Raw genomic sequence first — 27,133 nt, 5'->3', positions numbered from 1 at the left:
GTGCTTCCGTTTATGACAATGTTTATTTAAAGGGACAGTTGGCCCAAATAACTAAAGCTGTGTTTTTCTCGGTCTATCGCTTTGGTTGTCCATACTGGCTTTAGGTGCTTCGGTGCTACTTGCGTTTTACCTTCTTTTTACTCCTTCACACCAGGAAAGTGGTAAAAATGTAAGAAAAGTTTGATTTCTTGGAACTGCAAACAGAAGGCACATTTTTCCCGTTGACCCTGAACGCCACACAGCTTTTGTCCAAGTTACATTGTCATGGTGACGGGAAAAACGCTCAGCCCGAGCAGGTACATGGTTTAGTGTGTGTGACAACAGAAAGAAAGGTTATTAAACAGTGTTACTGTCAGCCTGGACTGAAGATTGCAGCAAGCCTCATCGTCATGTGTGAGAGCACCGCGGTTCCGAGCGGGGAAGTTTACCGGCAGCTGTTCGACGCTCAGGTGGGTTTGAGGTCACACTTTACCTGAACGCCGCAACAAAGAGATTTCATTTTCATTTATTTATTTATAAAGCACATTTAAAAACAACAGGGAGTTGACCAAAGTGCTGTACAAAATAACAATTAAACAATGACATTAACAACAACAACAACAACAGGTAAGAAAATTAAAAGAAAATTAGGATAAAATAATTGGTAACTCTCATACAGTTTCGAAAGCCAGAGTAAAAAAAAAATGTTTTAAGATGCGATTTAAAAAGAGTAACAGTTGGGGCCTTTCTAATGTGGAGAGGTAGATCATCCCACATTTTCGGTGCCACAATCGGTGCCCGATCTCCTCTATGAACCATCCTAGACTTATGTAAGGTAAGGAGCAGGTGATGGCTTGATCGAAGGGCACTAGAGGGCGTATAAAGCTGCAATAGGTTGTAATAATAGTTGCTATTGTTGAAGCTACCCACAGGGGGCGCTCTGGAATCAATAAGATATACAGAGTAGAAGAAGAAGTTATCGTGGTAGAAAGAATAATAAACAGCTAGCTGAAGCTAGCACCAGGAGCAATTCTTGATGTTTTATTCATAGAGGAATAAGAACATTACATAGGTCAGACAAAAAGTCCGGTGCCTGGCCATTTAGCACTTTATAAGTCCAAAGTAAGATTTTGAATTTAATTCTAAAACGTACTGGAAGCCAATGAAGGGAAGCAAGCACCGGAGTAATATGTTGGTGTTTCTTCACACGAGTCAAAAGGCGAGCTGCAGCATTCTGTACAAGTTGGAGCCGGGCCAAGCTGGACTGACTGACACCCACATACAGTATAGTGAATTGCAGTAATCCAATTGAGATAAAACCCATCCATCCATCCATCCATCCTCATCCGCTTTATCCGAGGCCGGGTCGCGGGGGCAGCAGCCTAAGCAAAGAGGCCCAGACCTCCCTCTCCCCAGCCACCTCCTCCAGCTTATCCGGGGGAATACCAAGGCGTTCCCAGGCCAGCCGAGAGATATAATCTCTCCCGGGGCCTCCTCCCGGTGGGACATGCCTGGAACACCTCACCCAGGAGGCGCCCAGGGGGCATCCTTGTCAGATGCCCGAACCACCTCAGCTGGCTCCTTTCGATGTGGAGCTGCAGCTGCTCTACTCCGAGCCCCTCCCGGATGGCCGAACTTCTCACCCTATCTCTAAGGGAGAGGCCAGCCACCCTTCGGAGGAAGCTCATTTCTGCCGCTCGTATCCGCGATCTCGTTCTTTCGATCACTACCCACAGCTCGTGGCCATAGGTGAGGGTAGGGACGTAGATCGACCGGTAAATTGAGAGCTTCGCTTTTACACTCAGCTCCCTCTTCACCACGACGGACCGGTGCAGCGTCCGCATTACTGCAGCTGCAGCCCCAATCCGTCTGTCGATCTCCGGCTCCCTTCTCCCATCACTCGCGAACAAGACCCCGAGATACTTGAACTCCTCCACTTGGGGCAGGAACTCATCCCCGACCCGGAGTGGGCACTCCACCCTTTTCCGGCTGAGAACCATGGCCTCAGATTTGGAGGTGCTGATCCTCATTCCCGCTGCTTCACACTCGGCTGCGAACCGTTCCAGTGCGAGCTGGAGGCCCTCACCCGATGAAGCCAACAGAACCACATCATCTGCAAAAAGCAGAGATGAGATTCTGAGGCCACCAAAGCGAAAGCCCTCCGCCACTTGGCTGCGCCTAGAAATCCTGTCCATAAAAATTATGAACAGAACCGGAGACAAAGGGCAGCCCTGGCCTTAATGTTTTGAGATAAAACAAACGCATGAATTGCTCGTTCCAAGTTTCTAAAGGATAAAAAAGATCTCACTTTGGATCGGAGCCTTAATTTAAAAATGGACCGCTGGACAACTGAATTAATTTGTTTCTTGAATGTAAGTATGCTATCCAAGAACATGTTAGCACATGTTAGGTTACATAATTCCAAATCTGGGGCATTGAAATTACAGCTTGGTCCAAAAACAATCACCTCAGTTTTATCCTCGTTGAAGGTAAGAAAATTTGAGGCCATCCAGGTTTTCTTTCTTCATCATATCTTTATTTACTTTTTCCTTTATACAAAAAACAAACAAACAAAAAAAGACAACAAAAGACAAAAACAATTACCACAACAACAACAACAGAGAGAAAAAACAAAACAAAAAAACAAACACAATAAGCAGTCTGAGACATGTAAACGAAAAACTAATACAATATATATAATTCGGTCTACCAGTCATTTACACATTTGTCCTGACAAACTCAACCCGCCATTGGAGTGGGGCTGCCCCTCTCACTATGGTTTTCTTCAGATCATCAGGTAAGTAATCCAATAGCGGGCGCCATATATCCAAAAAAATATCTTCATTGGCACTTAATTTGCACTCAGTCTTTCCATTGGTAAAACTCTAAAGATTTCTTTATACCATATTTGTTCAGAATTGGCATAAAGTTAAAAGATTAAAACTAATAAAAAAAATGTAAAAAAAGACTTTTTCCATTTGATTATATTTTACATGATGGATTATGCAGAAAGTAGAATAGGGCTGAAAGATCTATTGCTTTATCACCTATTCAGGTTGTAAATCATGTTTTTAAAAAGTAACTAGTAACTAAGTAACGAATTACTTTTGAAAATAAGTAATCACCGAAGTAATGGGATTACTTTTTGGGGGGGGAAGTAATCAGTAATTAGTTACTGATTACTTTTTTCAAAGTAACTTGACCAACACTGGTGAATGATGCTGCAGAGCTCCAGCTGCCTGCCTGAACCAGATATGGAGGGAAGATGGAACTCACTCTTCCCTCCATATCTGGTTAAGTTTTACATTTTAAATATTATACATAAACTTGAAAAAGAAATTCTCATTAGCACAGAGCATTTGGGAGTCACCGAAGTACACATTTACAGCCATAGCAACACTAAACCATAAGGCTTGTTGCCGTTGCACATTGCACTTTGTTGATGATAAAATTTGGGCTGTGGTGTTTGTTTGTTTTTGTCTCTCTGTGTACGGACAGACTGCAAATCAATTTCCCATTGGGGACAATAAAATTACCATTGACCATTGATAACTGCCCCATGAACTGCAGACTGCAAAAAGAAAAGATATGAACATAACGATTGAAGTGTGCTGCTTGTTGCATTAATTACTGATTTTGCATGCATGCATTGATTTGATGAGGGTTAAGCATGTTTTAGAAAAAGCTGACACTTTCATACTTTGGATCATGGAGCAGAGGTAAACAAACCTTACTGACTCCTTCCCAGTAAGAAATCACAAACAGAGGCCTCAAGCAGTGGGATTTGATGCTGCAGTAGGAGCACTGTGAGCGCAGGAGGTGTGTACAGTCTGACTGTGCACACGTCCTCCTGTGTTCATACAGAACCACTTCACTGTTTCCTTCCTTCTTCCTTGAAGAGTAAAACTGACAACGTGGGCTCACTGATCAGCAGAACTCAAGATGTCTGACGAGGGCTGACATGTTCTGTTGCAGCAGTGACTGAGCTGTTTCTTGTTCTCATGTGTTTCAGGCTCAGCTGTCCAGATCTCTTCTAGCCGGATGCAGAGACACCGGGACAAATTGTCTGTCTGCTGTGGACAGCAACACACACTGCAGCACAGCCAGCAGGTGGACAGAGACACACACCACTGTTACATATCTGTACTGCATCCACTCTCTCAAAACATGTTGTGTTTTTTCCTTTAGTAGAAGGCAGCAGGCGGAACACAATGATGATGATGATGATGTCATAGATGATGTCGGCAGACTTCCAGATGCCGTGGGTTAGTGGTGCTTTTACTTCTACAACAGACATGCAATACAACAGGGTCGTAGCTAAAGTGGGTCTGGGGTGCCACTCGCCCAAAACTGTGCTGTCAAGTCATGTGCAGTCATGGCTACATACAGGGTGGACAATGGATCTAGGTTTACTTGTGTTCACTTGTTGTTTTTACCTTTTTTAGAATGCATGGCGTCTCATTGCCCACCATTCCTTAACACAACCAAAGCTGAGCCCCCAGCAGGCCCAGGTTACTATTCACAGAGGGCAAAGCAATTTTTTGTAACATTTAAAAAAGCTTTTTACTACTATAAAGCTGGGATTTAATTGTTTCTGGACAGGAAGAGAGACTACAGGGTGGGGTTTTTGGCACTTCATTTTTCAGACCTGAATGTTTGCAGCTAGATCAGCTAATCTAACAGAAACATTAAGTTAAAATGTCAATGTTCACATCACAGTCAGAAGCTTCTCTCTTTATTTTAGTTGTTGATCATCCCAGCTCTGACATCATTGAACGTCTGACAGAGAAAAAAATTCAAAAACATCAAGAGGCTCTCAAACAGCTGGATTCAGACCTGAGCCAGCTGTCTCAGGTACAATGCATCGTAGTTACACTGCACCTGAGGGCAATACATGCTGTGGTGTCACAATACATACTCTGTGTGAAATTATTGGCCACTGTCTGTCATTGTGTCAGGTGTGTGAGACTCAGGTGAAGGCCATCAGTCAGGAGCTATTGTCCAGTCTGCAGGAGGTGGATCTCAGATTGGACACCCTGAAAGTCAGAATGAATCAGCTGGAAGATCTGGAAGATGTCAGTATGCAGGTACACATGACATAAAGTTTAGAAATACAGTTTTAAACCCGCAGATGAAGCTTGTGATTTTTTTTAAAAATCGCCAAACCTTCAGAATAATTAGACTTGGTGTGGTTGGTGGAGTGTGAAAATAATATCTTATGGGCTGGAGAAATGTGATTGGTTTTGAGAGTGTTAATTTCATGTGTGTGCAGGAGATCCACGGTCTTTGGAAGAAGGTAGAGGAAGACGTGAAGCTGAAGAAGACCACTATCGTAGAACTTAACCTCAAACTGACTGAAACTGAAAAACAACGTACTGACCAGGTCAGACTGAGCGTCACTGACACTTTTAAAATTTTACCCAAAGAAACCATTTGACACCCACAGTCAGTGGTTGAACAATAGAGGGCAGTACTGTACAGTTGTGGTCAGAAGTATACTTAAAATCTTCATAATACATTTCTTTAAACTATTTTTTTCCTATGGTGGAAGGACTATACAACAGCTTTGATGTCTTAAAAACAGAAATTGGGTCCACAAGTTTAAATTTGTTTTGGATTTTAACTAATCCAAACATTGACACAAGTATGGATACAAGCTTAAATATATACATAGACTCACTTAAGTCTTTTAATAAGTGCTGCTGAAGGTTCTACATTTACAGCCTTGTAAAGAAGTGGTTGATCTATGAATTGTACATTTACACAAGTTGGGAAGGTCTCTTGGAGTCATTGGAGCACATATTAAGATGATCAGTTCAAACAAATGTTCAGATGTGCCACGACTTTAACAAGGTCTGGAAGAAGACCCAAACTATCACCCTGAGACAAGAGGAAAATGATTTAAAACCGGGTTTTACATCTTCATGGAATAATAGAGTGCTGATCACGAAAGAAGGCCCTGCTCGTTAACAGACGCTTTGAATCTTGGCTGAAATTTGCAGCTGCTCATGTGGAGTAGCCAAATGTCCCCAAGAGAAAGGTTTTATGGTCAGAGACAAAGATTGAACTATTTGGCCACGATAGCATGATGAGTAGTAAAAGTGAGGCTTTCAATCCTAAGAACACTTTATCAGCTGTCATTGATGGTGGTGGTAGTTTGATTCTCTGGGGCTGGTTTGCCCTCAGTGGTACTGGTACACAAAGTGGATAGAATAATAGAACAGCCAGTGTGTATACTGCTGAGCAGCTGTGGAGAAAAACCAAACCAAAATTCAAACTTGTGGACCACTTCCTGTTTGTTTAAGACATTAAATGATGTACATGCTGTATAATCATTCTAGAAAAAGAGCAGTTCAGTCAATGTATTTTTCTTTTTCTCATAGATCAGAGCTATTATCAGGAAGTACTACCGTGTGTTGGAGCAGATCAGTTTCCTGCATCCATCTGACATCCACAGGCTGATCCACACTGAAGCTACAGTAAGTCACTGTGACCTCTCATCTGACCTCTAACCTACATAAAATGATAAATTGCACTTCTATATCTCTGTTTGTCTCAGATGCTGAATCAGTCTATGCTAGCAAACCGTCGCAGCATTGCCCGACTGCTGCTGCTCCTCCAGGAGGAAAATCTACATAAGGAGTCGATCCTTCGTCGGCACTGGGAGGACTGTCTGAGTCACTGGAGAAGGAAAAGAGTCCACAGAATTGTAGATCAGTTCAGGTGAGTGGAGCACCATGTTATACATTGATGTGAGTTAAAGAAGCCAGAAGCTTAAAAGATTCAGGATTAGCTTGTTCAACACTCTAATCCACTTTGTTCATTTTCCCAAAGTCAGAAGAGAATTAGATTGGAATTGCTGAGTTTGGTAATCCAAAATAACTCCTCTTATGACTCTAGAAGTCATTAACTACAGAATATATCAATAATGGCAGGGCACGAAGATTCTCCTCAGCAAAGCAAGAATTCCTGTTAGGGGAGGACTGGGATTTAGACTACAGGCATTGTCACCAAAGCAACGAAAACAAAAAAGAAGGGGTGGCAAAAAGTGGCTGACAATATTAAATTTAACTTATTATAAATACAGGGCAGTCTGGGTAATCAGATACCAGAACATTTTCCGTAATTTCATCATGAAGAAAACTGAGAGACTGTGAGACATTTCAGGGTTAAATGTTTAAATAACTATCTTTACACTGTCATCCATTCCATCCATTCATCCATCCATCCATTATATCCAGAGATATCATTTCTCCAGCGTGTCCTGAGTCTGCCCTGCAGCCTCTTTACAGTGGAATGTTCCCAGATCACTTCACCCATGTAGATTGGTTGGGCAAACTCCCACATAGCTCCTTAAGATGATAAAGAGTTGGTTGTATGTTCTGGGTCCAGGATGAAAACCACATTGTTCCTCCTGTATCAGAGAATTGACGAATGAATGAACTTTCCTTTCCAGTGTCCTGGCATAGACCTTTCTAGAGAGGCTGATGAGTATTATCCCCCCGTAGTTGGAGGACACCCTCCAGTCCCCCTTCTCAAAGATGGGAATCACAACCACAGTCTGCCGATCCATAGGCATGGCCCCAGATCTCCACGCAATGTTGCAGGTGCATGTCAACCAAGACAGCCCTACAACATCCAAAGCCTTTAAGAACTAAAGGTGAACCTCACCACCGGACACTCTTCTTACAGCTCTGTCTGGAGGCCTGGCTACAGGGTTGGGCAACCCTACATGGTACACTGGTACCTTGATTTTCTTCTGTCCATAGGTGTTGACTGAATCACTCTTTATTTGGCCACTCACCAAGGACCAATTTGCCTAACATTTGTCTAACAAGGACACTATCTCAAACTGACATTGAGGTAATGTCTGCAGCTTTAATTTTTTAACTCCCAGACCCTGGACAAGTTGGAGGGCTATTATTTCCTAATATTTTTCTATATTTGTGGTCAGTTTCAGAACTGCTGTGACAGTCAGTCCTACACCTGAAAGATCAGGCATCACTCCAAATTGTATACCATGGTAAGTTTTTGAACTGGCTGATAATCAGTAGTATTTGTGTCGTAGAGGTCTCTGCAGCAGGAATGAGGATCAGCAGCTGGCCTCAGTTCAGCAGATAAAACTAACCCAGCAAGATCTGACTGAACGGCGCCGTGACATCATTAACAAGATCAGGTAAGATCAGGTGAAAATAAACAAACATAAATCATAATCTTTTCATTGCCTGGAGATCCAGTCAGTCCAGTTTCAGTGTAATTTCTTTTGTTTTCACCCCGTGTTCTTCTTGTCAAGTCACATATTCTCTTTGTGTTTCAGCTCTCTGGTCCCACCCACCTGCTCCAAAGCTTTGGTGTCTGATTGGTTTGACCAACTAACAGATGTCAATCAGCAAATTGGTAACTGTCCTCTGGAGTCACTACTACTGATACAGTATGAGTTTCACTTTACAAACTTAAATCACTATTTGAACAGCAGAAAACATCACTGTATCACCTTCATGAAGCAGCTATGTTACCAAGTCATCCAAATCATCTGTTATCCTGCTTGTGGTAAATTGGCAGAAGCACAAGTCTGAGTTATACTATGGTGATGATAAATGTAGGTTTGTATTTGTGTGTTCAGAGCATTTCCACACTGAGCTTCTCCATCAGCTGCGTTGCTGCTTTGAACAGACATGGCAGAATCGGCTGGCGGAGGTGGAGCGCTGTAAGGTAAATGCGCTTGGTTAGCTCTGATGTAGCAGCTTTCAAATACCTTTAGTTAATAGCTGACTGCTGTCTGCAGCTACATCATCGTAGCAATGATTACATTCCAGCATACAGGCCTGTAATTTTAACCTGTCATCCTACAGGAAGTCCTCTCATCTTTGGAATTGTCAGAAGAGGAAGTGAATGACATCATCAACTCACAGCTTCTCACAGTGATTGGAGCACAGCAGAGTCAGGATGAAGAGCAGCTGGCCGCTTTAGATGTCAGTCACGTAAACCTGCCTCAGACTGTTTCTGTGCACTGTATCAGAGCATCCACGTGTTCATGCTTTCTGCTTGTCTGTCTGCAGGTGAGCAGTGACTCTGTGGCCCGTCATGCTTTCAGTCTAAGTAGAAGTGTATTTGTTGTCATGCGAGCAGCAGCATTGCTGTGGGAGACACATTGCCAAAGATTAGAGAGGAGAGATGAAAAACTACAACAAGACCTGAATGATCTCAGATGCTCACAGCAGCAGCACTTACAAGTGAGTTGCAATAAAACACAAGCAGGTAAGTCAAATAAAAACAACAAACACAATCAAGTAGTAAAAAAAAAAGAATGCTTGGACACTGCTAGCATAATGGACAGGTTTTCGACGGGGCTCCCACACAAACGCAAAGCAGGAGATGAGGCATCGCTAAATATGTTTCTAAACCAACTTCCTTCCAAGCCAAAGATTAGAAAATATGGTGACGCATATCTTCCCTTTGGCTTCACCTGCACAAGTGCCAAGGTAGGTCTCCCCTGCAGAATTGGTTTTCCCTGCGTCAGGAGCAGGCGCCGGACTCTCCAAATCACGGACAAACAGTATCCCACATTTATTGATTTTTAGTTCACAAACTTGTGATAACTAACTACTTCTGACATTTTGGACATGTTAGCTCTTTATACAGTAAAGTTACAGTGGGATACAAATAATATCAGGCTGATCCTGCCATAATTTACTCCCCCTGTCCAAATTACAGTCAAACAGCATCCCACAGTTGTTTATGTTTTTGAACCCATTTTGCACAGAGAGGCATTTTTTGAAAAATGTATTGATAGCAATGTTGAATATTATTACCCAGGAAAAAAACAACTACACGTAAAATAATTCCACCATGATGCCTCTGCCTTTCTAAATGGAGGGACAGTAACTGCGTGTGTATATGTAAGAGTGTAAAACCTGAAGATAGTAAGATTTACAGTATTTTCTCTCAATCTGCCATTCTGCAATTCATCTCATGTAAACAAAAAAGTATGTAAAAAAAGTTTGGGAACCACTGGTCTAATATAAGAATTTATTTGATGATCAGAAACGTGTAATTGTGACAAATATGAAGAAAAAAACCTCTAAGAAATCAGGAAGCGGGCAAAGTTTTTAATAGCACCTTAAAGGATTTATGTTAACAAATTACATACAGGTAAGTTACCGTCACAGGTCGACATGGTTTTCACACTTTTGCCCAAGAGAGAGCATGACAGGTTCCCTTTTCCAACATGCTTGCTCTTATTCTATCAGAAACGGAAGATGCAAATGGATGACCTGTTAGGAGGACTCCGTCAAGAGAGCAGTGAGGATGCTCTGAAGACATCTCTGGACAAAACTATCAGTTACTTGCAGCAGATTAAGCACAGGTACTACAGGGTGCCAGCTAAGGCTAATCCCAAAGCAAAATCCAAATAAAAGTTCATTTTCTCTCCAATTTATTACAAATATTGAAATTCACAACATCCCCACCCAGTTTGTTAACATTTTGCCTTGGACCATAGCAGGGAAGCAATGTCTGTACAGTTCCCCAGGGAACAATCAATCACATCATGAAAACGCAAAGCTTAGCTGACCAACTCTGATTATTTAACATGATCATTTGTCTGATTGGCCGGAGGCGAACACAGCCACAACTTTAACTGTAAAAAGGACAGAGGTTGTGTGGGCAGGAAGAAAGGTGAATTTGAATAAAAGGTCCTAATTTTCAGTGTGTGTGTGTGTGTGTGTGTGTGTGCGTGCAGTTGCAATCAATTTGTCATTGATCAATGGACCCTGTTGAATCTTCACCCGTCGTGCTGTTTGGAGGAGCTTGTCTCCTACAGCAGGAACCTCAGCTCCTTCTACCACCTGAGTCACACCTACCAACCGGTAACCATAGCAGACAGACCTCACTCACTACATGTAGCCGGTAACCACAGAAACACAATTACAGTGAAACCTGAAATAGTTTGCATCGATCTGAACACATCTGACTTTTTCATTTCATTGTCCTCTAAAAAAGGTTATCATCAATTTAAGTCATGTCTCTTTTTTTCTCAGAGTCCAGGGGATTTGGAAAAGCTTGTCCAACCATCTAGCGGCCGATCCAGCCCATACCTGGGTCTGTTCTTTCACACTCATGCTCAGATACTTAAACTGGTTTTATTTAGTATTGACATGTTTATTTGTTTGTGTAGAAACCAGCTGGCAGATTGAAAGTCCTGAAACTTCACACAGCTCTCAAAATTGGCTAATTGAGGTGATGCTAATTAATGATAAACAATAATCAATTTCTGATTGATCCAGAAAATATCAATGTGTGTGTGTGTGTGTGTGTGCGCGCGCATTTCAGGCAGGGTCCATCCTGAAGGAGATCTGTGATTTCAGCAGCTCTGTCACCTTTACCTCATCAAAAGATGTGGTCTACTCAGCTCCTGTCTTCAGATGTTCCACTCCCAACCTGCCAGTCAACCTGGAGTGGGAGACACACCTGAGCTTATTTCCTGTGGACCTCCTCCTGGACTCACTGAGCAGGTACTCACACACGCACGCTTGTATTTCCACTCTCAGTTGAAAGATCACCACCTCAAAGGCTGACTGTCTGTGTGTCAAGGTCCCGGACTCTGTTCTTGAACCACCTGGAGCAGCATTTCCACAATGTGCTCAGTTTAGCGGTTTCAATGATGAGAGACAGGAAGGAGGTGGTGCGCTCAGAGCAGGAGCTCCAACTCCAGCAGCTGAGCCCCCGACATATCAAGACCCATATATACGAGCCCCGCATGGGTAACAGACACACACAAACAATGCACAAATGTTGGTGAAAGTTAGTCAAAGGTTACAGAATTTGCTGTAACACATGCTAGTAATCATGATTCACAGAATGGATATAAAAGATGGGTTTAAACAGTGATTTCAACGTTTTTCCTACTGACATCTTAAGTTTTGAAATCAGACTTGAATGCATGAGGCTAAAAGACACCAAATCCTTTTACAAGCAAGTGCTGCCACTCAGAAATGATTTTAAAATGTCTCTAATGTCTAACTTTAACAGCCACTGACATAAATCGACAATAAAACTGCAGTTATAGAATCATCAGTGAAATTTTTTTTTGAAGCAACTCATAATAGGTTTTCCGACCTTGCCAGTTAATTATTATTATCCTCGTATAAGATTTTGTTTTTCAACTAAATGACTCACTCATGCTGGCCACTGAAAAGAATACAGGTTTAAAACTGCATCCACCCTGGAAGTAGTCTAGTTGTTTGAAGCTAACAGCTAGTGGTCCTTCAATGCTCCAGTTGCCTAAGTGACCCTGTAGCATACAGTATTTAATACCAGGCCATATTTCAATCAATTATATCTTTCACTCCCATTAGTAGCTTGCGTGGAAGTTGAGAAAAGATTATCTTGTCTGCTCAATAATCCAGGTAAGAAAGTTGATTGGTAATGGACTGATTCTTATATAGTGCTTTTCTACTCCAGCCGGAGTACTTTAGACAAGATGTCACATTCACCCAAACACTTTCTCTATACTGAGTGCTTTTTAACTACATTCACCCTGATGGATGCATCGGAGAGCAACTTGGGGTTAGTATCTTGCCCAAGGATACTTGACATGCAGACTGGAGGAGCCAGGGATTGAACCACCAACCTTCCGATCAGTAGGTGACCTGCTCAACCTCCTGAGCTACAGCCACCCACTGTTTCTCCCACTGGAAGTTCAACATCCAAAATTGTATTCAGAATCAGCTTCTTTGGGAAAAGATTACCTCTTGTCTGGATACGTCTCATTGCCAGCAGTTAAGTTAGATGCTTGAAGTCACAAAATGTCATTCACTTTCTGTAGCATCTGCTTAGCACGTCACTACCAATACCAATGTCCATCTATATTAATAGTCTGTGGTCCTTCCCATATTATTTTTACAGAAGCAGCTAGAAGCATATAGTGACAGGTTAATAATGAAAACACCTCTTAACCAAACTGTGTCTTTGTGCGTAGCTGAGCTACAGCTCCACAGACAGCATGTGGACACCCACTTTGAGGGTGTGTTGGACCTGTTGACCTCCTGTAGGATGGAATTGCAAGACCTGCAGGCCTCCATAAAGAAAAAGAACATGGAGCTTATGGTCACTTTGTCCAACATTGAGGCCAACATCCAAACAGCCAGCAGCAGTCAACAGTAAAAACTGTCTATCTGCACCTTTATGTGACTGTCAGCTTAGTGAGACCGAGACACTGACCACAGGTATGTTTCTCTGCAGTTGGGAGGCTGCTAGCACCACACTGCAGGACTGTCTGCATGGACACATCAAAGAAACGCAGGACTGGCTGACCAACTTCAGACAGACAGTCATGATAAGAATGGAGGAGGGCAGAAACAAAACAGCACAACTCCTCAGCTCCTTCAGGTAACGGCAGCTGCAGCAGACTCTTCAGCAAAACAAAGTGATCATCACCAGATGAGTGTGTTTTCCTCCTGCAGGCTGTTCAGTGAAGGAGGAGATTTTGCACCTCAGGAGCTAAAGATGTTTCAGAGAAGGGTGAGGGAGGAAACTAAGCGTATCAGCACAACTGAGGAGTCCATCTACTCTGCTCTTGAGGCTTTTGAATCCAGGAGCTTACAGAAGGTGCAATGTATTATCCTCTGTTAATTGTTACTTCTGTAAAGCACAGTTTGCATAAAATGGTCGAGTAGAGCCTGGTCGCTCTTTGGACAAAATTCCTATTTCCATCCCAATTCTCTTGCCTGGTGGCCCCATGATGACATCAAACCTAGACTATATATAAAAGATCCATATGGTCACCATTTAATTGTGGACTCAGGATTTTGAAACCTTATTCTTAGTGTTTTCACTGAGAACAGTTGGGGTCAGAAGTTACCATATTTGGACAAGAAAGTGGAATGTTCGATAGGTAGATAACAGTAACAAGCTTAGTAAGCAAACTGCATACATGAACTGTACTGGGGCAATGCTCAGACGCACATATTAGCATATTAGCTAAACAGTGGAAAGTAACACACTGGGACAATACTAGAATATCACTCACCATAAGTGAAGCACAAACATATTAGATAACTTTTATTTAGATAATTCTTTAATCCTCCAAAAGGCACCAACAATCACATTTTCTTTATTTGTATAGTTTCCCCTTTATAACAGCTTTTGCCCCTCAGTGTCCCAGGGATTCCAGGGGCTATGTTGTCAGTGGACTTTTTGCCCCCATGACAAATTGGTCCTGGGTGAGGGACCAGACAAAGAGCTATTCAAAAAGTATAAATTACACAAAACATACAGCCAAAGCAATCCAAGTTTTTCCTGGTTGGCGTTAGAGTTTGTTCCCTGTGCCTTCGGGTCGGGAAATAGGTCATAACTGTGATCTGCGGTTATGTGTCGAATGACAGTTTTTGGAGTCCCTGGGCGGGATGCTTGAGGAAGGTCCACCTGGGGACTCTGTCGTCTTACTGAGAGACTTCAACACTTGTGGGCAACGACAGTGAGACCTGGAAGGATGTGACTGGGCAGAACACTGGACCAGGTGGAAGGCTTCGACTTGAGTGGTCTCAGAATCTCATCTCTGCTTTTTGCAGATGATGCAGTTCTGTTGGCTTTATCAGGGGGTGGCCTGATAAAGCCAACAGCTGTCAATTTACTGGTATACCTACGTCCCTACCCTCATCCATGGTCACCAGCTTTCGTTAGTGGCGGAAAGAACAAGATTGCAGATACAAGCGGCGGAAATGAGCCTTGTCTAAGAGTAGCTGGCCTCTCTCTTAGAGATAGGGTGATGAGTTGGGCCATCGGGGAGGGGCTCAGAGTAGAGCTGCTACTCCTCTAAATTGAAAGGACCCAGTCTCTTTGATAGCTAGGAACATGCTACTGTAGGCCCTATGTCCAATAATCTGGTTTTTATTGGTGTTTTTTGGAATAATCTGAAAAACAATATTGCTTTCTTACACTATTGTCAATGTCCAGGTCGCTGTGTACATCTTTTACAGTGGGGCAAAAAAGTATTTAGTCAGCCACCGATTGTGCAAGTTCCCCCACCTAAAATAAGATAAGATAAGATAAGATAAGATAAGATAACCTTTATTAGTCCCACACGTGGGAAATTTGTTTTGTCACAGCAGGAGTGGACAGTGCAAAAGTTACGGGGCAAAAATTAGAATACAATAAGAATAAATACAGTACACAACTGTACAGAATAGAATAAAATAAAATACTATATACAGTAGAATAAAATAAAATAAATATACAATAAGATAAAAATAGAATACAAATACAAATACTATATACAAATGATGACAGAGGCCAGTAATTTGCACCAGAGGTACACTTCAACTGTGAGAGACAGAATGTGAAAAAAAAATCCATGAATCCACATGGTAGGATTTGTAAAGAATTTATTCGTAAATCAGGGTGGAAAATAAGTATTTGGTCAATAACAAAAATACAACTCGATACTTTGTAACATAACCTTTGTTGGCAATAACAGAGGTCAAACGTTTACTATAGGTCTTTACCAGGTTTGCACACACAGTAGCTGGTATTTTGGCCCATTCCTCCATGCAGATCTTCTCGAGAGCAGTGATGTTTTGGGGCTGTCGCCGAGCAACACGGACTTTCAACTCCCGCCACAGATTTTCTATGGGGTTGAGGTCTGGAGACTGGCTAGGCCACTCCAGGACTTTCAAATGCTTCTTACGGAGCCACTCCTTTGTTGCCCGGGCGGTGTGTTTTGGATCATTGTCATGTTGGAAGACCCAGCCTCGTTTCATCTTCAAAGTTCTCACTGATGGAAGGAGGTTTTGGCTCAAAATCTCACGATACATGGCCCCATTCATTCTGTCCTTAACACGGATCAGTCGTCCTGTCCCCTTGGCAGAAAAACAGCCCCATAGCATGATGTTTCCACCCCCATGCTTCACAGTAGGTATGGTGTTCTTGGGATGCAACTCAGTATTCTTCTTCCTCCAAACACGACGAGTTGAGTTTATACCAAAAAGTTCTACTTTGGTTTCATCTGACCACATGACATTCTCCCAATCCTCTGCTGTATCATCCATGTGCTCTCTGGCAAACTTCAGACGGGCCTGGACATGCACTGGCTTCAGCAGCGGAACACGTCTGGCACTGCGGGATTTGATTCCCTGCCGTTGTAGTGTGTTACTGATGGTGATCTTTGTTACTTTGGTCCCAGCTCTCTGCAGGTCATTCACCAGGTCCCCCCGTGTGGTTCTGGGATCTTTGCTCACCGTTCTCATGATCATTTTGACCCCACGGAATGAGACCTTGCGTGGAGCCCCAGATCGAGGGAGATTATCAGTGGTCTTGTATGTCTTCCATTTTCTGATGATTGCTCCCACAGTTGGTTTTTTCACACCAAGCTGCTTGCCTATTGTAGATTCACTCTTCCCAGTCTGGTGCAGGTCTACAATACTTTTCCTGGTGTCCTTCGAAAGCTCTTTGGTCTTGGCCATGGCGGAGTTTGGAGTCTGACTGTTTGAGGCTGTGGACAGGTGTCTTTTATACAGATGATGAGTTCAAACAGGTGCCATTCATACAGGTAACGAGTGGGGGACAGAAAAGCTTCTTACAGAAGACGTTACAGGTCTGTGAGAGCCAGAGATTTTCCTTGTTTGAGGTGACCAAATACTTATTTTCCACCCTAATTTACGAATAAATTCTTTACAAATCCTACCATGTGAATTCATGGATTTTTTTTTTCACATTCTGTCTCTCACAGTTGAAGTGTACCTCTGGTGCAAATTACTGACCTCTGTCATCATTTTAAGTGGGGGAACTTGCACAATCGGTGGCTGACTAAATACTTTTTTGCCCCACTGTGTATACAGTATAGATCGTGAATATAATGTGTTTATATCTGGTTGTCAGCAAAGCAGATTCTTGGGTCTTTACCTTTAATTAATTAATTAATTAATTAATTAATTAATTAATTAATTAATTAATTAATTAATTAATTAATTAATTAATTAATTAATTAATAGAACAATATAGAAAAAGTCCAAGCAACTAGAGAGATAAGTAGTAATAGTAATAAGTTTTAAAGTGGAATGATATGTGAGACCACTAAATGTCTGGCAGGTAGAAACTGAATTTTTTCACATGATATTTATGGTAGCAATACTCTATGCACACTAGTGGAGACTCCAGAGGTAGTTCTGGTGTTCAACATTAAACAGTCTAATGATATTTTGCAGGTGAAAGAAGTGTCGGCTCCCTTGGAAGAGAAACTGTCCTTTTTGAAGTCTGAGGTGAAATTTATTGAGGACGCCCAGAAAATGATCACCAGCACACAAGTTCACATCAAAGCTGAGGTGCCCATCTCTCTCTCTCTGTCTGCTTGTCTCTCTCCGTCTTTGCTGGTTGTTTATTAATACTGTTGGGCCCGTCCAGGCTGCCAGAAGTAACCACCAGCAGACTGTTATCAGCAAAAGACTGGAGGACCTGAGGAAGATGTTGGATGACACACAGGTAGTAAGGTAGCTGGGAGATTTGACTGTGCAGTGACAAAGTTATATTGCAGCTGGAAGAACAGTGGCCCATAAATACAAGAGGTAATCAAAAATGTCCAAGAACAGGACCAATTAAAACCAAAAGGCTTACCTGATATGAATTTGAGTGATCTCAGACTCGTGGTCATCTTTTTGTGCACCTCTGAAACAGAAGCTTATATTTTTTTTATTTCCACAAGTTTGAGGGCTGTGGTGAAACTGCAAAGAACACAGTGTACGTGGTCAGAACTTCCAGGAAACAATTCTGAAAAGCAGGTTTGCTGGATGCTGTCAGGACATGTTTGAGAAGATGACAATGGAGATGATCTAATCCAGATATAATATGAACATTGGCTAATTGAACAGGGCTGGTAGGAATAAAAGCAGGAAAATGGGAAAACTGGTAGATTTAAAAGAGGCAAGAATGAACAGTACAAACTCCACCAAAACTGCACATAATTAAACAAAAGCCACAGAAAAAAAATCTGTGTCCATACTTATAGTAGTAACATAACATTATTTTTTCACCCCTGGTCAAATGACTACTGTTATTACTCCTATTCAGTTACTGTACAGAGGACTGTAGTACTTATACCAAAGAACAAGAGCTCCAACGTGAATATTTTCTCTATATGCAGCTGTCTCCAGATCAGGTTTGTTCCTTCCTGTCATCAATCAATAAAGAACTCAGGGAGTGCTGTCAGTACCTGGATTTGAGTTTGGTATGTCACTTCCTATCCACCACCTGTTGCCTTGTTTTTCTGCACTGCTTCTCTTCTTTCTAGGCTGCATGGGGTCTATGCCCTCATCTTCTATTTTTCTTCTGCCTTTTGCAGACAGTCTTGACCCGGTCTATTTTCTTTCCATGTGGATTAATTTTTCAATTTTGTGTTCAGGACTCTGCACTGGAGGAAAGCCTTGCTTTGTCAGGTCACCATAAATCCAGGAAGCAGGTCCTGCTAAACCTGTCTCCTGGTTTACTGCAGCCAAACAAAACAAATATGGACCCCCTTGATGATCCTGTTGTGGGGATCATCAGGTCCTTGAACAGGTATATATGTGGAGGTCCATTTAAGTTAACTTTGGGTTGATGGGGCTGCTCTAATTTTCAGAGTTGAAAATCCAACTTCCAGTTGAAAATTCTAACTCGGAACTCAGACATTACAACTTCCAACTTTAATAGAAGGCACTAATAATCCTGCTGCTGCAGGAACAAGATTACTGCTGGTTGTGTGATACTCTTTGATTATGCAGACAAAAAATGTTTCACCCCCTTATTTCTGTCCAACACCCAAACATACAGGATTAGTTGCCAAGATCCAGCAAAGGAAAGAGAACGGAGACAAAGGATATCTTCTGGTAAAGTACAAACATTTGTTTCCTTTTTCATTCTGACGGAAATATGTCTTTTTTCTCAGTAGTGTTGCAGAGAGTTGCACATAAACTACTTCACCACTCATACAACCTGTAGGCAGCTTAGTGCAGTTCACTGTTTTTCTTTTTAAAAACTGGTCACAGGATTGAACTTGTATTGCTAACTTATTCTAGCATTACAATAGAATTTGCCTTAACTTCTATTGTGTAGAGCACTTTTACAGTGGTTTTAGCTTTCACCAGGTTATCTCAGACCTCGCTGGGCTGAGTAGGTTTATGGTGAGGATCAGGATTTCTTTCAATTCATCCATCCATCCATCCATCCATCCATCCATCCATCCATTCGCTTCCGCTTATCCTTTTCAGGGTTGTGGCGACCCTGGACAGGTCGCCAGTCTGTTGCAGGGCTAACACACAGGGACAGACAACCATTTGCACTCACATTCATTCGCACATTCACACCTAGTGACAATTTAGATTATCCAATTAATCTATCCCCACAAGCTGCATGTCTTTGGATGGTGGGAGGAAGCCAGAGTACCCGGAGGGAACCCACGCAAACACGGGGAGAACATGCAAACTCCTTCTTTCAATTCAATTCAATTTTATTTATATAGCGCTAAATCACAACAAAAGTCGCCTCAAGGCGCTTCATAGATACAGAGAAAAACCCAACAATCATATGACTCCCTATGAGCAAGCACTTTGGCGACAGTGGGGAGGAAAAACCCTTTTAACAGGAAGAAACCTCCGGCAGAACCAGGCTCAGGGAGGGGCGGGGCCATCTGCTGCGACCGGTTGGGGTGAGAGAAGGAAGACAGGATAAAAGACATGCTGTGGAAGAGAGACAGAGGTTAATAACAGATATGATTCAATGCAGAGAGGTCTATTAACACATAGTGAGTGAGAAAGGTGACTGGAAAGGGAAAACTCAATGCATCATGGGAATCCCCCCGGCAGCCTATGTCTATTGCAGCATAACTAAGGGAGGATTCAGGGTCACCTGGTCCAGCCCTAACTATATGCTTTAGCAAAAAGGAAAGTTTTAAGCCTAATCTTAAAAGTAGAGATTGTGTCTGTCTCCCGAATCCAAACTGGAAGCTGGTTCCACAGAAGAGGGGCCTGAAAACTGAAGGCTCTCCCTCCCATTCTACTTTTAAATACTCTAGGAACAACAAGTAGGCCTGCAGTGCGAGAGCGAAGTGCTCTAATAGGGTGATATGGTACTACAAGGTCATTAAGATAAGATGGGGCCTGATAATTTAAGACCTTGTATGTGAGGAGCAGGATTTTGAATTCAATTCTGGATTTAACAGGAAGCCAATGAAGGGAAGCCAAAACAGGAGAAATATGCTCTCTCTTTCTAGTCCCTGTCAGTACTCTTGCTGCAGCATTTTGGATTAGCTGAAGGCTTTTCAGTGAGTTTTTAGGACATCATGATAATAATGAATTGCAGTAGTCCAGCCTGGAAGTAATAAATGCATGAACTAGTTTTTCAGCGTCACTCTGAGACAGGATATTTCTAACTTTAGAGATGTTGCGCAAATGGAAGAACGCAGTCTTACATATTTGTTTAATATGTGCGTTGAAGGACATGTCCTGGTCAAAAATGACTCCAAGGTTCCTCACAGCGTTACTGGAGGCCAAGGTAATGCCATCCAGAGTAAGAATCTGGTTAGATGCCATATTTCTAAGATTTTCAGGGCCGAGTACAATAACCTCAGTTTTATCTGAATTAAGAAGCAGAAAGTTAGCGGCCATCCAGGTCTTTATGTCTTTAACCAGTGTGTGAATGGGTGGATGACTGGTTGTGTAAAGCACTATACAAATACAGGCCATTTACCATTTAAGACATTTCTGCAGTTTAACTAATTGGTGTGTATTATCTGGCTTGCTAGATAGATAGAGTTGGGTGTCATCTGCATAGCAGTGAAAATTTATGCTATGTCTTCTAATGATGCTGCCTAAGGGAAGCATGTATAGTGTAAACAGAATTGGTCCTAGCACTGAACCCTGTGGAACTCCATAATTAACCTCAGTGTGTGAAGAGGACTCTCCATTTACATGCACAAATTGAAGTTTATTAGATAGATATGATACAAACCACTGCTGCGCAGTACCTGTAATACCTACAGCATGATCTAATCGCTCTAATAGGATATTATGGTCAACAGTATCGAATGCTGCACTAAGGTCTAGCAGGACAAGCACAGAGATGAGTCCACTGTCAGAGGCCATAAGAAAATCATTTGTAACCTTCACTAAAGCTGTTTCTGTGCTGTGATGAGCTCTGAAACCTGACTGAAACTCAGTCATATCCTTAGTAAAAAAAAAAAACTTTCACGAACTGAAAACTTTCAAATGAAGTATTTTGGCATTACAGTTTTTCATTTGTGTGTTCAGCGTAACCAAAGACTATATAAACAAGGTGTGTGTCTGTGTGTCAGCCTTTCTTAACATACCCTTAAGCCTGGATGATTAACTGGTGACTGAAGGGCTTCACACATTGAATGCATAAAATCAATATGAATATTTTGTGCATTCTAAATATTTTTCAGACAAAGCTATTCTTTGTGCATCTGTTCACACTGACCGCGTTATTTCACTGGGACACATTTTTGGCATTTATTTTTTCAAACCAACCTTCATTTTTTTGGACCCAAATAAACAGATCTGACCGCAGACTGCATTTGGAAACAAATGCCCTCATAGCTCAAACGCACACCAGTACTGACTACTAGAGAGATGGAAATAGAAAAATAATTCTGTTTTACTTCAGACATACAGCTATACGCTGCTCCAGGTCATGCTGCCTACTTGTGAGAATTGGATGAACCCAGAATCTCAGTTTCTTACTTTTCTTGTTTAGAAACGTCAGAACCAGCTCATCATGACTTGCTGTCAACTTATTTTCTTTTAAAGTGCGTTTTTTTGAGGAGGAATTTTCCACAAAATGTGTTCGGTGTGTATATATGTTATACAGCAAGTTTGGATCTGGAAAATTCTCAATTTCGTGTTGTTGGTTTTTTGCAATGCGTTTGGTGTTTAACAGCCAACCCAGTTCAGACTGACAGCATGTTGTGTTTCTGCAGGTCTGAATCCTATCCAGCTTCAGCAGAGACAAGATTCTGTCAATGCACCGAGGTAAACACATGTAGAAACATGATACATTGCAACTCATCTGAACATCAATGTCATTTTATTTATGGTCGCAAACATAACAACACTGACAGCCATTTTACTTTCTTGATATGTCATCATCACTGATGACCTTACACCCAGATTGTATAATTTTTTATTATTTTTAAATACTATCTAAGTCTTTCTAACTGTCATACTGTAATGTCATACACTAATACTTCTAGTATTATTATCCTAGTATATTGCCCCGAAACCTAACCTTATGTTTTGGTGAAAAATAAAGTTAAACTTCTTTGGAATAATATAAATATTTTAGAAGTGTGTCGAATACAATTATTTTTTGTTCTCTTATTGCCAAGACCTATTTCCATAAGTCACAAATCTCATAATCTGGTACATTAGGATAATGGAGTAAGGGATACTATATCCCTAACAGAATTCCACAGTTGACTAACACATGTCCTATTTTTAGAGGAAAATGGGGTTTGCCAAGACTAGGGAGAAGAATTGTAGGGTTAGGGTTACCCAAATCAAATGGTGTTAGCTGATCCGTTCTGTCCCCTTCCTTCAAACATGGTCATGTGAGGTTTAAGGTTAGCTGTAGACAAAATGGCAAATTTGAGGATTCATATTAAGGTCATTTTTAGTACAATAACCACTAATAGATATATGTTATAGATAATCTATGACTTGTTTGTCCTATTTTATTTTTAACCTGTGTTTGTATTTCAGTGTAAAGAGGGGCGCCAGGTTTATCAGGACTGATATCAGGCATGAGAGAAGGTTCCAGATTTTTGGACCCGAACCAGATCAGAGTGCACAGTGAGTCCCAACTGATTCAGATCTGATGTGTAGCTTATGGAATGTTCTAGTTCCATTATGATATTTCTGCATTTCAGGTCTTTTAGCTCCAAAGTTAATTTGGCGTTGTGGAAAGCCAATGACATTCTCCTGCAGCTTGCTGAGGTAACATAAACATGACTGAGGGGAAATCCTATCCCTAACAGTTTCCTGAAAACCACAGAGCACTCGATAATTAAATTATTTTCTGATGCTAAGGTTCCACTTTAACTTCACACTGATCCACATCATCTCACTTGATGTTATCATTGGTCCAAACTGAATTCAAATTGACCTCAACCTGCACAAACTAACACGAACCTTTCGCTTGTCCATCCATCAGGACTTTTATCGCAGTGAGCGTCTAAGCTGTTTCCAGCTTCTTCCTGACTCCTTGGACCAATGGATTGAGAACACGCAGCAGAAGCTGGTGGGATACCACGAGCAGGCAAGCAGGTTTCTGGACACCAGCAGAGATGGTACCCATTCAGTAATACAACAATTTTCTGTCCATCTTTTTGATGACTAACATTTCTATAATTTTACACTGTAATCTGGCTGAGGCCTTAATCTTGTCCTAATCTGAACTCTAACAGTCCTTTGAAGATCTGGTCCAAACAGATGCTAGATGAAAATATCCAGCCTTCCTTTATATACATAGTTGGATTTTCTCCGTTCTGAACTCAGCAACCTTGGGTGAGGTAAATTAAAAACTCCTTAGTGGCAGGACCACTGGAGTGGATGAGATTTGCCCTGAACTCCAGTGCAATAGTTACACCCTTTTGCACATGCTCAGTAAAATGACAACTGATAAAGTTTAACAGGTTAGAGTGTAACTTAAACCAGTCCCAAAGAGTGGACTAAAACGACAGTTGCCAGGTTTAAATTATTTATTGCAAGCTGCCTGATACAGAGAAAGCAACTGTGGAGGGGAGTGAATAGGCAGGTTTTGGACACAACATCTGGACTAGCAACCTTCCCAGAGCATAGTCTTCCTAGTTCCAATCCCACCTTTGTCTCTGTGACAGACAATGGTGGAAGAACAGGTGTGAGATAGGAAATAGCTGCCATATTAGAGATGCAGGGAGACGTGGGAGCTGTGGTTGAGAAGCACACAATTGGAGGAGTTGCACTGAAGATGCCCACGTGTTGAAAAGAATTAGGAGAAAGTGATGGAGGAGCAGCAGTGGATGTAGGTGTGACCACACAGTAAAATCAATTGAAGAACTGGTTGAGTTCATCAGCTCTACCCACTTCACCCAGGAGTGGCTGTCTTTTGTTTTTGCTGTAGCCAGAGATGGTGTTGATTGCTCTCCACACCTCACAGATGTTGTTGGGCTGTAGATTCCTTTTTGTATTTCACTTTTGCCATTTTCAGTCTCTCCTTCAGCTCATGATGCACATGTTTGAGCTGTTCTATGTCACCATCTCTAAAAGCTATATTTTTCCCATGTCCCAAAACAAAAACTACAGAATTAGAACAGACACATGAGAGATACAAACAGGAACATCAGGCTGAACTTATATATCTTAGAAAGATACAAATATCTCAAAGCAGTCACACAGAATAAGCACCTAAAAATTTTATACACACTGTCTGTCTCTACCTGTCTATGGGTCAGATGTGGTGAAGCAGCTGTCTGTGTTCGAGGAGCTGCTACTTTTATCACCTGCAGTTTTGATCAGTGACCATGAGCGACAGCATGGGTCGGGGCTCAGAGAGGAAGTGGCGAGACTCACACAGAAACTGGAGAAGACTCTGGCAGCCAGTGAGAAGGAGAAGGTGTGAAGCTGTGATGCAGAAGGCTCTGATACAGACAGTAAAGATCTGCAAGCTGACTGGTTTCTATGTGTCTGGTTGTCAGAGTGTGAACATAGGTCAGCTGCGAACGTCTCTCGGGGAGGATGAGCTGGAGATGCTGAACAGCAGAGAAGAGCTGAGACAGCAGCAGCTACACAGCACTATCTCCAGTGCACACCTTGAGCTGCAGGTATGTGACAGTGGCACCAGATAACACCTTTCTAATCTGCAGTCTCACTTTGAGTGTGCATTTTATTATTGAATGCAGGAATGTGTGAGAGGCAGAGGGGAGGAGTTTGTTACATCACTGGCTTCTCTGACAGAGAAGCTGCTCCATCAGATGAATGACCTCTTTAGCCCTGCAGGTAACCTTTACTCATTTGTACCATCATAATGGCTGTGTGTGTGTGCATGTGTGTGTGTGCAGAGATGCTTACCTTAAGCTGTAATGGACATATTATAAACATCTGTTCAGTTAGGCTATAAATCATAGATGATCACCTGCCTGACGTGCTGCAAGTAATGGAGCCTACATAGCAATTTCCCTGTGGTAATTAGCACCAAGACATCAGACCTTGGAATAGTCGCTTAGGCTCATATGTAAAAAGATGGCAGTGTTGTCAAGTTTTTGAATAGTTTTTTATTGGAGTTTATTGATGATTCCAATAAAATGACCTTGGAAATGTAAGTTTGTCTGAGCGATCGGATTTAAATGGCATCCATCAGGCAGGTGCCCAAGAACATAATGATTGCTCTGCCAGAGCTCCAGCATTGCTCTGTAGAGAGACAAGAACCTTCCAGGAGTACAACCATTTCTGCAGCACTCCACCAATCAGCCCTGGGCTGACAGAAGTGACTCAGCAGTCAAATGCACATGGCAGCCTGCCTGGAGTTTGCTGAAAAACCATATGAAGGATGCTCAGCCCATGAGAAACAAAGTTCTCTGGCTTTGGGACCACTCTGTCAATGTCCTTGAGTTGTTCAGCCACAGACCAGACTTGAACCCAATTGAACATCTCTGGAGAGATCTGAAAATGTGCACCAATCCTTCAAATCCCACCTGATGAAACATGAGAGGTTCTGCAAAGAAAATTTGGAGTAGCTACCCCAAAATATGTGTACCATGCTTGTAGCATCATACTCAAAAAAGACTTCAAACTGTAATTGCTGCCAAAGCTGCTTCAACAAAGTATTGAGCAAAGATTGTGGGGTATTGTGTGTAGAATTTTGAGGTGAAAAGGCTGTTACATTCCAAAATGTGAAACAAGTGAAGTGAATACTTTCTGGATAAAGTCACTAAAATTTAAAAGCATCTGAATGGTGATTTCCCACGTGCATTTTATATATCTGGGTAACCAATGAAATTAAAGTTTATTTATATAGTGCTTAAAAATTTCTGCCCAGATAAGTTCCCAGATGCATTTCAAGATGAGTACTTCCAAAACAACTTTGAATAATTTTTATGTTTAACCTGTTTCCATAGAAACTGGTACAGCAACAGCACGACAGCAGACGTGTGGTGCTGTTACTGTAGAAGCAGCATCTGAAACAGGAAGCAGACCAAGCGCTGAAAATAGGTAACCTTTGACCTCTGACCTGCATGTTACCCCTGGCAGTACAGATGTTTGTGACTAGAGAAGAAACTATAGTCAATTTAAAGTGTGTGTGTGTGTGTGTGTGTGTGTGTGTGTGTGTGGACATGACAACCAACAGCACAGGTGACCTGCCATCTTCTCATACTACGGTAACAACAGTTTCGATCGCTACATCCAAGTGGACCCCAGGACATGTGACTGTTATGGAGCAAAGAAACACTGCTATGAAGGTGTGTATACACACACACACACACACACACACACAAACAAAATGACACATGTAATTAATGTTTGTGTGTGTGTGTGTGTGTGTGTCAGCGGTTTGAGCAAGTGGTCAAGTTGGAACTGTTGCTCTCAGACGACATGAAACGAAGACAGCTGAGCGGACAGCAGAGCTGGAACACACACTGGAGACAACAGATACACTCTCTGAAACTGATACAGAAGCCAACATAGCAGCAGCTGACTGAAAGTTTTTGGTGTAGGCTGTGATGACATTTACTGCATTTAATGTTTGTTAATAAAACAGAGAAGAAGAAAAACTTCCTGACATCAGTTGTTGTTTTTTTCTACCAGCAGCAGAGTCATGAACATCTGACCACCTACATCAGCCGTGCAAGAGAAGCAGAATGAGAGCCTTCCCATAACCAGACATATGTCGACACCTGAACACATTTTACTCTGAATGTGACAAAGCACTAACTTGAAACATCTAATGTGATTCTTGTCTCACTAGGAAATTAAGAAATATTAGTGCCTTTTCCAAGGTTGTTTATACTTAACTAAAAGTAACCTAAAGATATGTAGGTTATCTTTATTAACCTAAAGAAAATTACGTATGAAAAACTTACTAACATAAAAACTCAAAACTAAACTTTAGAAAGAAAGGAAAACTAGCTCAAAATATG

General features: G+C 41.8%; 1 protein-coding gene across 5 annotated transcripts; it reads left to right on the top strand.

Annotated features, from left to right (window-relative positions):
• The first annotated feature begins 295 nt into the window (after positions 1-295).
• ccdc180 (coiled-coil domain containing 180) lies at positions 296-26,767 on the top strand. 5 transcript variants are annotated; one of them, XM_080308856.1, is made up of 37 exons: positions 296-449; positions 3,992-4,089; positions 4,171-4,244; positions 4,724-4,833; positions 4,938-5,066; positions 5,252-5,362; positions 6,363-6,458; positions 6,539-6,702; positions 8,048-8,155; positions 8,297-8,376; positions 8,603-8,691; positions 8,832-8,951; positions 9,039-9,212; positions 10,230-10,345; positions 10,721-10,847; positions 11,019-11,079; positions 11,156-11,217; positions 11,311-11,492; positions 11,572-11,741; positions 12,959-13,139; positions 13,222-13,368; positions 13,443-13,587; positions 17,181-17,297; positions 17,377-17,454; positions 18,113-18,196; positions 18,371-18,525; positions 18,778-18,833; positions 21,941-21,992; positions 22,722-22,811; positions 22,889-22,955; positions 23,173-23,308; positions 24,452-24,612; positions 24,695-24,820; positions 24,899-24,995; positions 26,114-26,207; positions 26,344-26,455; positions 26,544-26,767. In XM_080308856.1, the coding sequence occupies exons 1-37, from the start codon at positions 390-392 to the stop codon at positions 26,679-26,681; spliced, it is 4,167 nt and encodes a 1,388-aa protein (XP_080164982.1). In that variant the 5' UTR covers positions 296-389; the 3' UTR covers positions 26,682-26,767. The 5 variants fall into 5 exon arrangements, with proteins under 5 accessions (XP_080164982.1, XP_080164983.1, XP_026044170.2 ...); XM_080308857.1 differs by having other exon boundaries at positions 4,168-4,244; positions 4,938-5,054; XM_026188385.2 differs by having other exon boundaries at positions 4,168-4,244.
• The last annotated feature ends 366 nt before the right edge of the window (positions 26,768-27,133 follow it).

This window comes from Astatotilapia calliptera, chromosome 12 (genome assembly GCF_964374335.1).
Source record: "Astatotilapia calliptera chromosome 12, fAstCal68.1, whole genome shotgun sequence".
NCBI lineage: Eukaryota > Metazoa > Chordata > Actinopteri > Cichliformes > Cichlidae > Astatotilapia > Astatotilapia calliptera.
The sequence above is the reverse complement of the archived record's forward strand: the minus strand, read 5'-3'. Positions and strand labels throughout refer to the sequence as shown.

Bases quoted from the DNA above. Each gene is read 5' to 3' on its own strand.
- ccdc180 (XM_026188385.2), top strand. From the start codon at position 390: ATGTGTGAGAGCACCGCGGTTCCGAGCGGGGAAGTTTACCGGCAGCTG. The intron at 4,090-4,167 runs GTGGACAGAGAC...TTTTTCCTTTAG, and splicing joins CACTGCAGCACAGCCAGCAG to TAGAAGGCAGCAGGCGGAAC. The intron at 24,821-24,898 runs GTATGTGACAGT...TATTGAATGCAG, and splicing joins GTGCACACCTTGAGCTGCAG to GAATGTGTGAGAGGCAGAGG.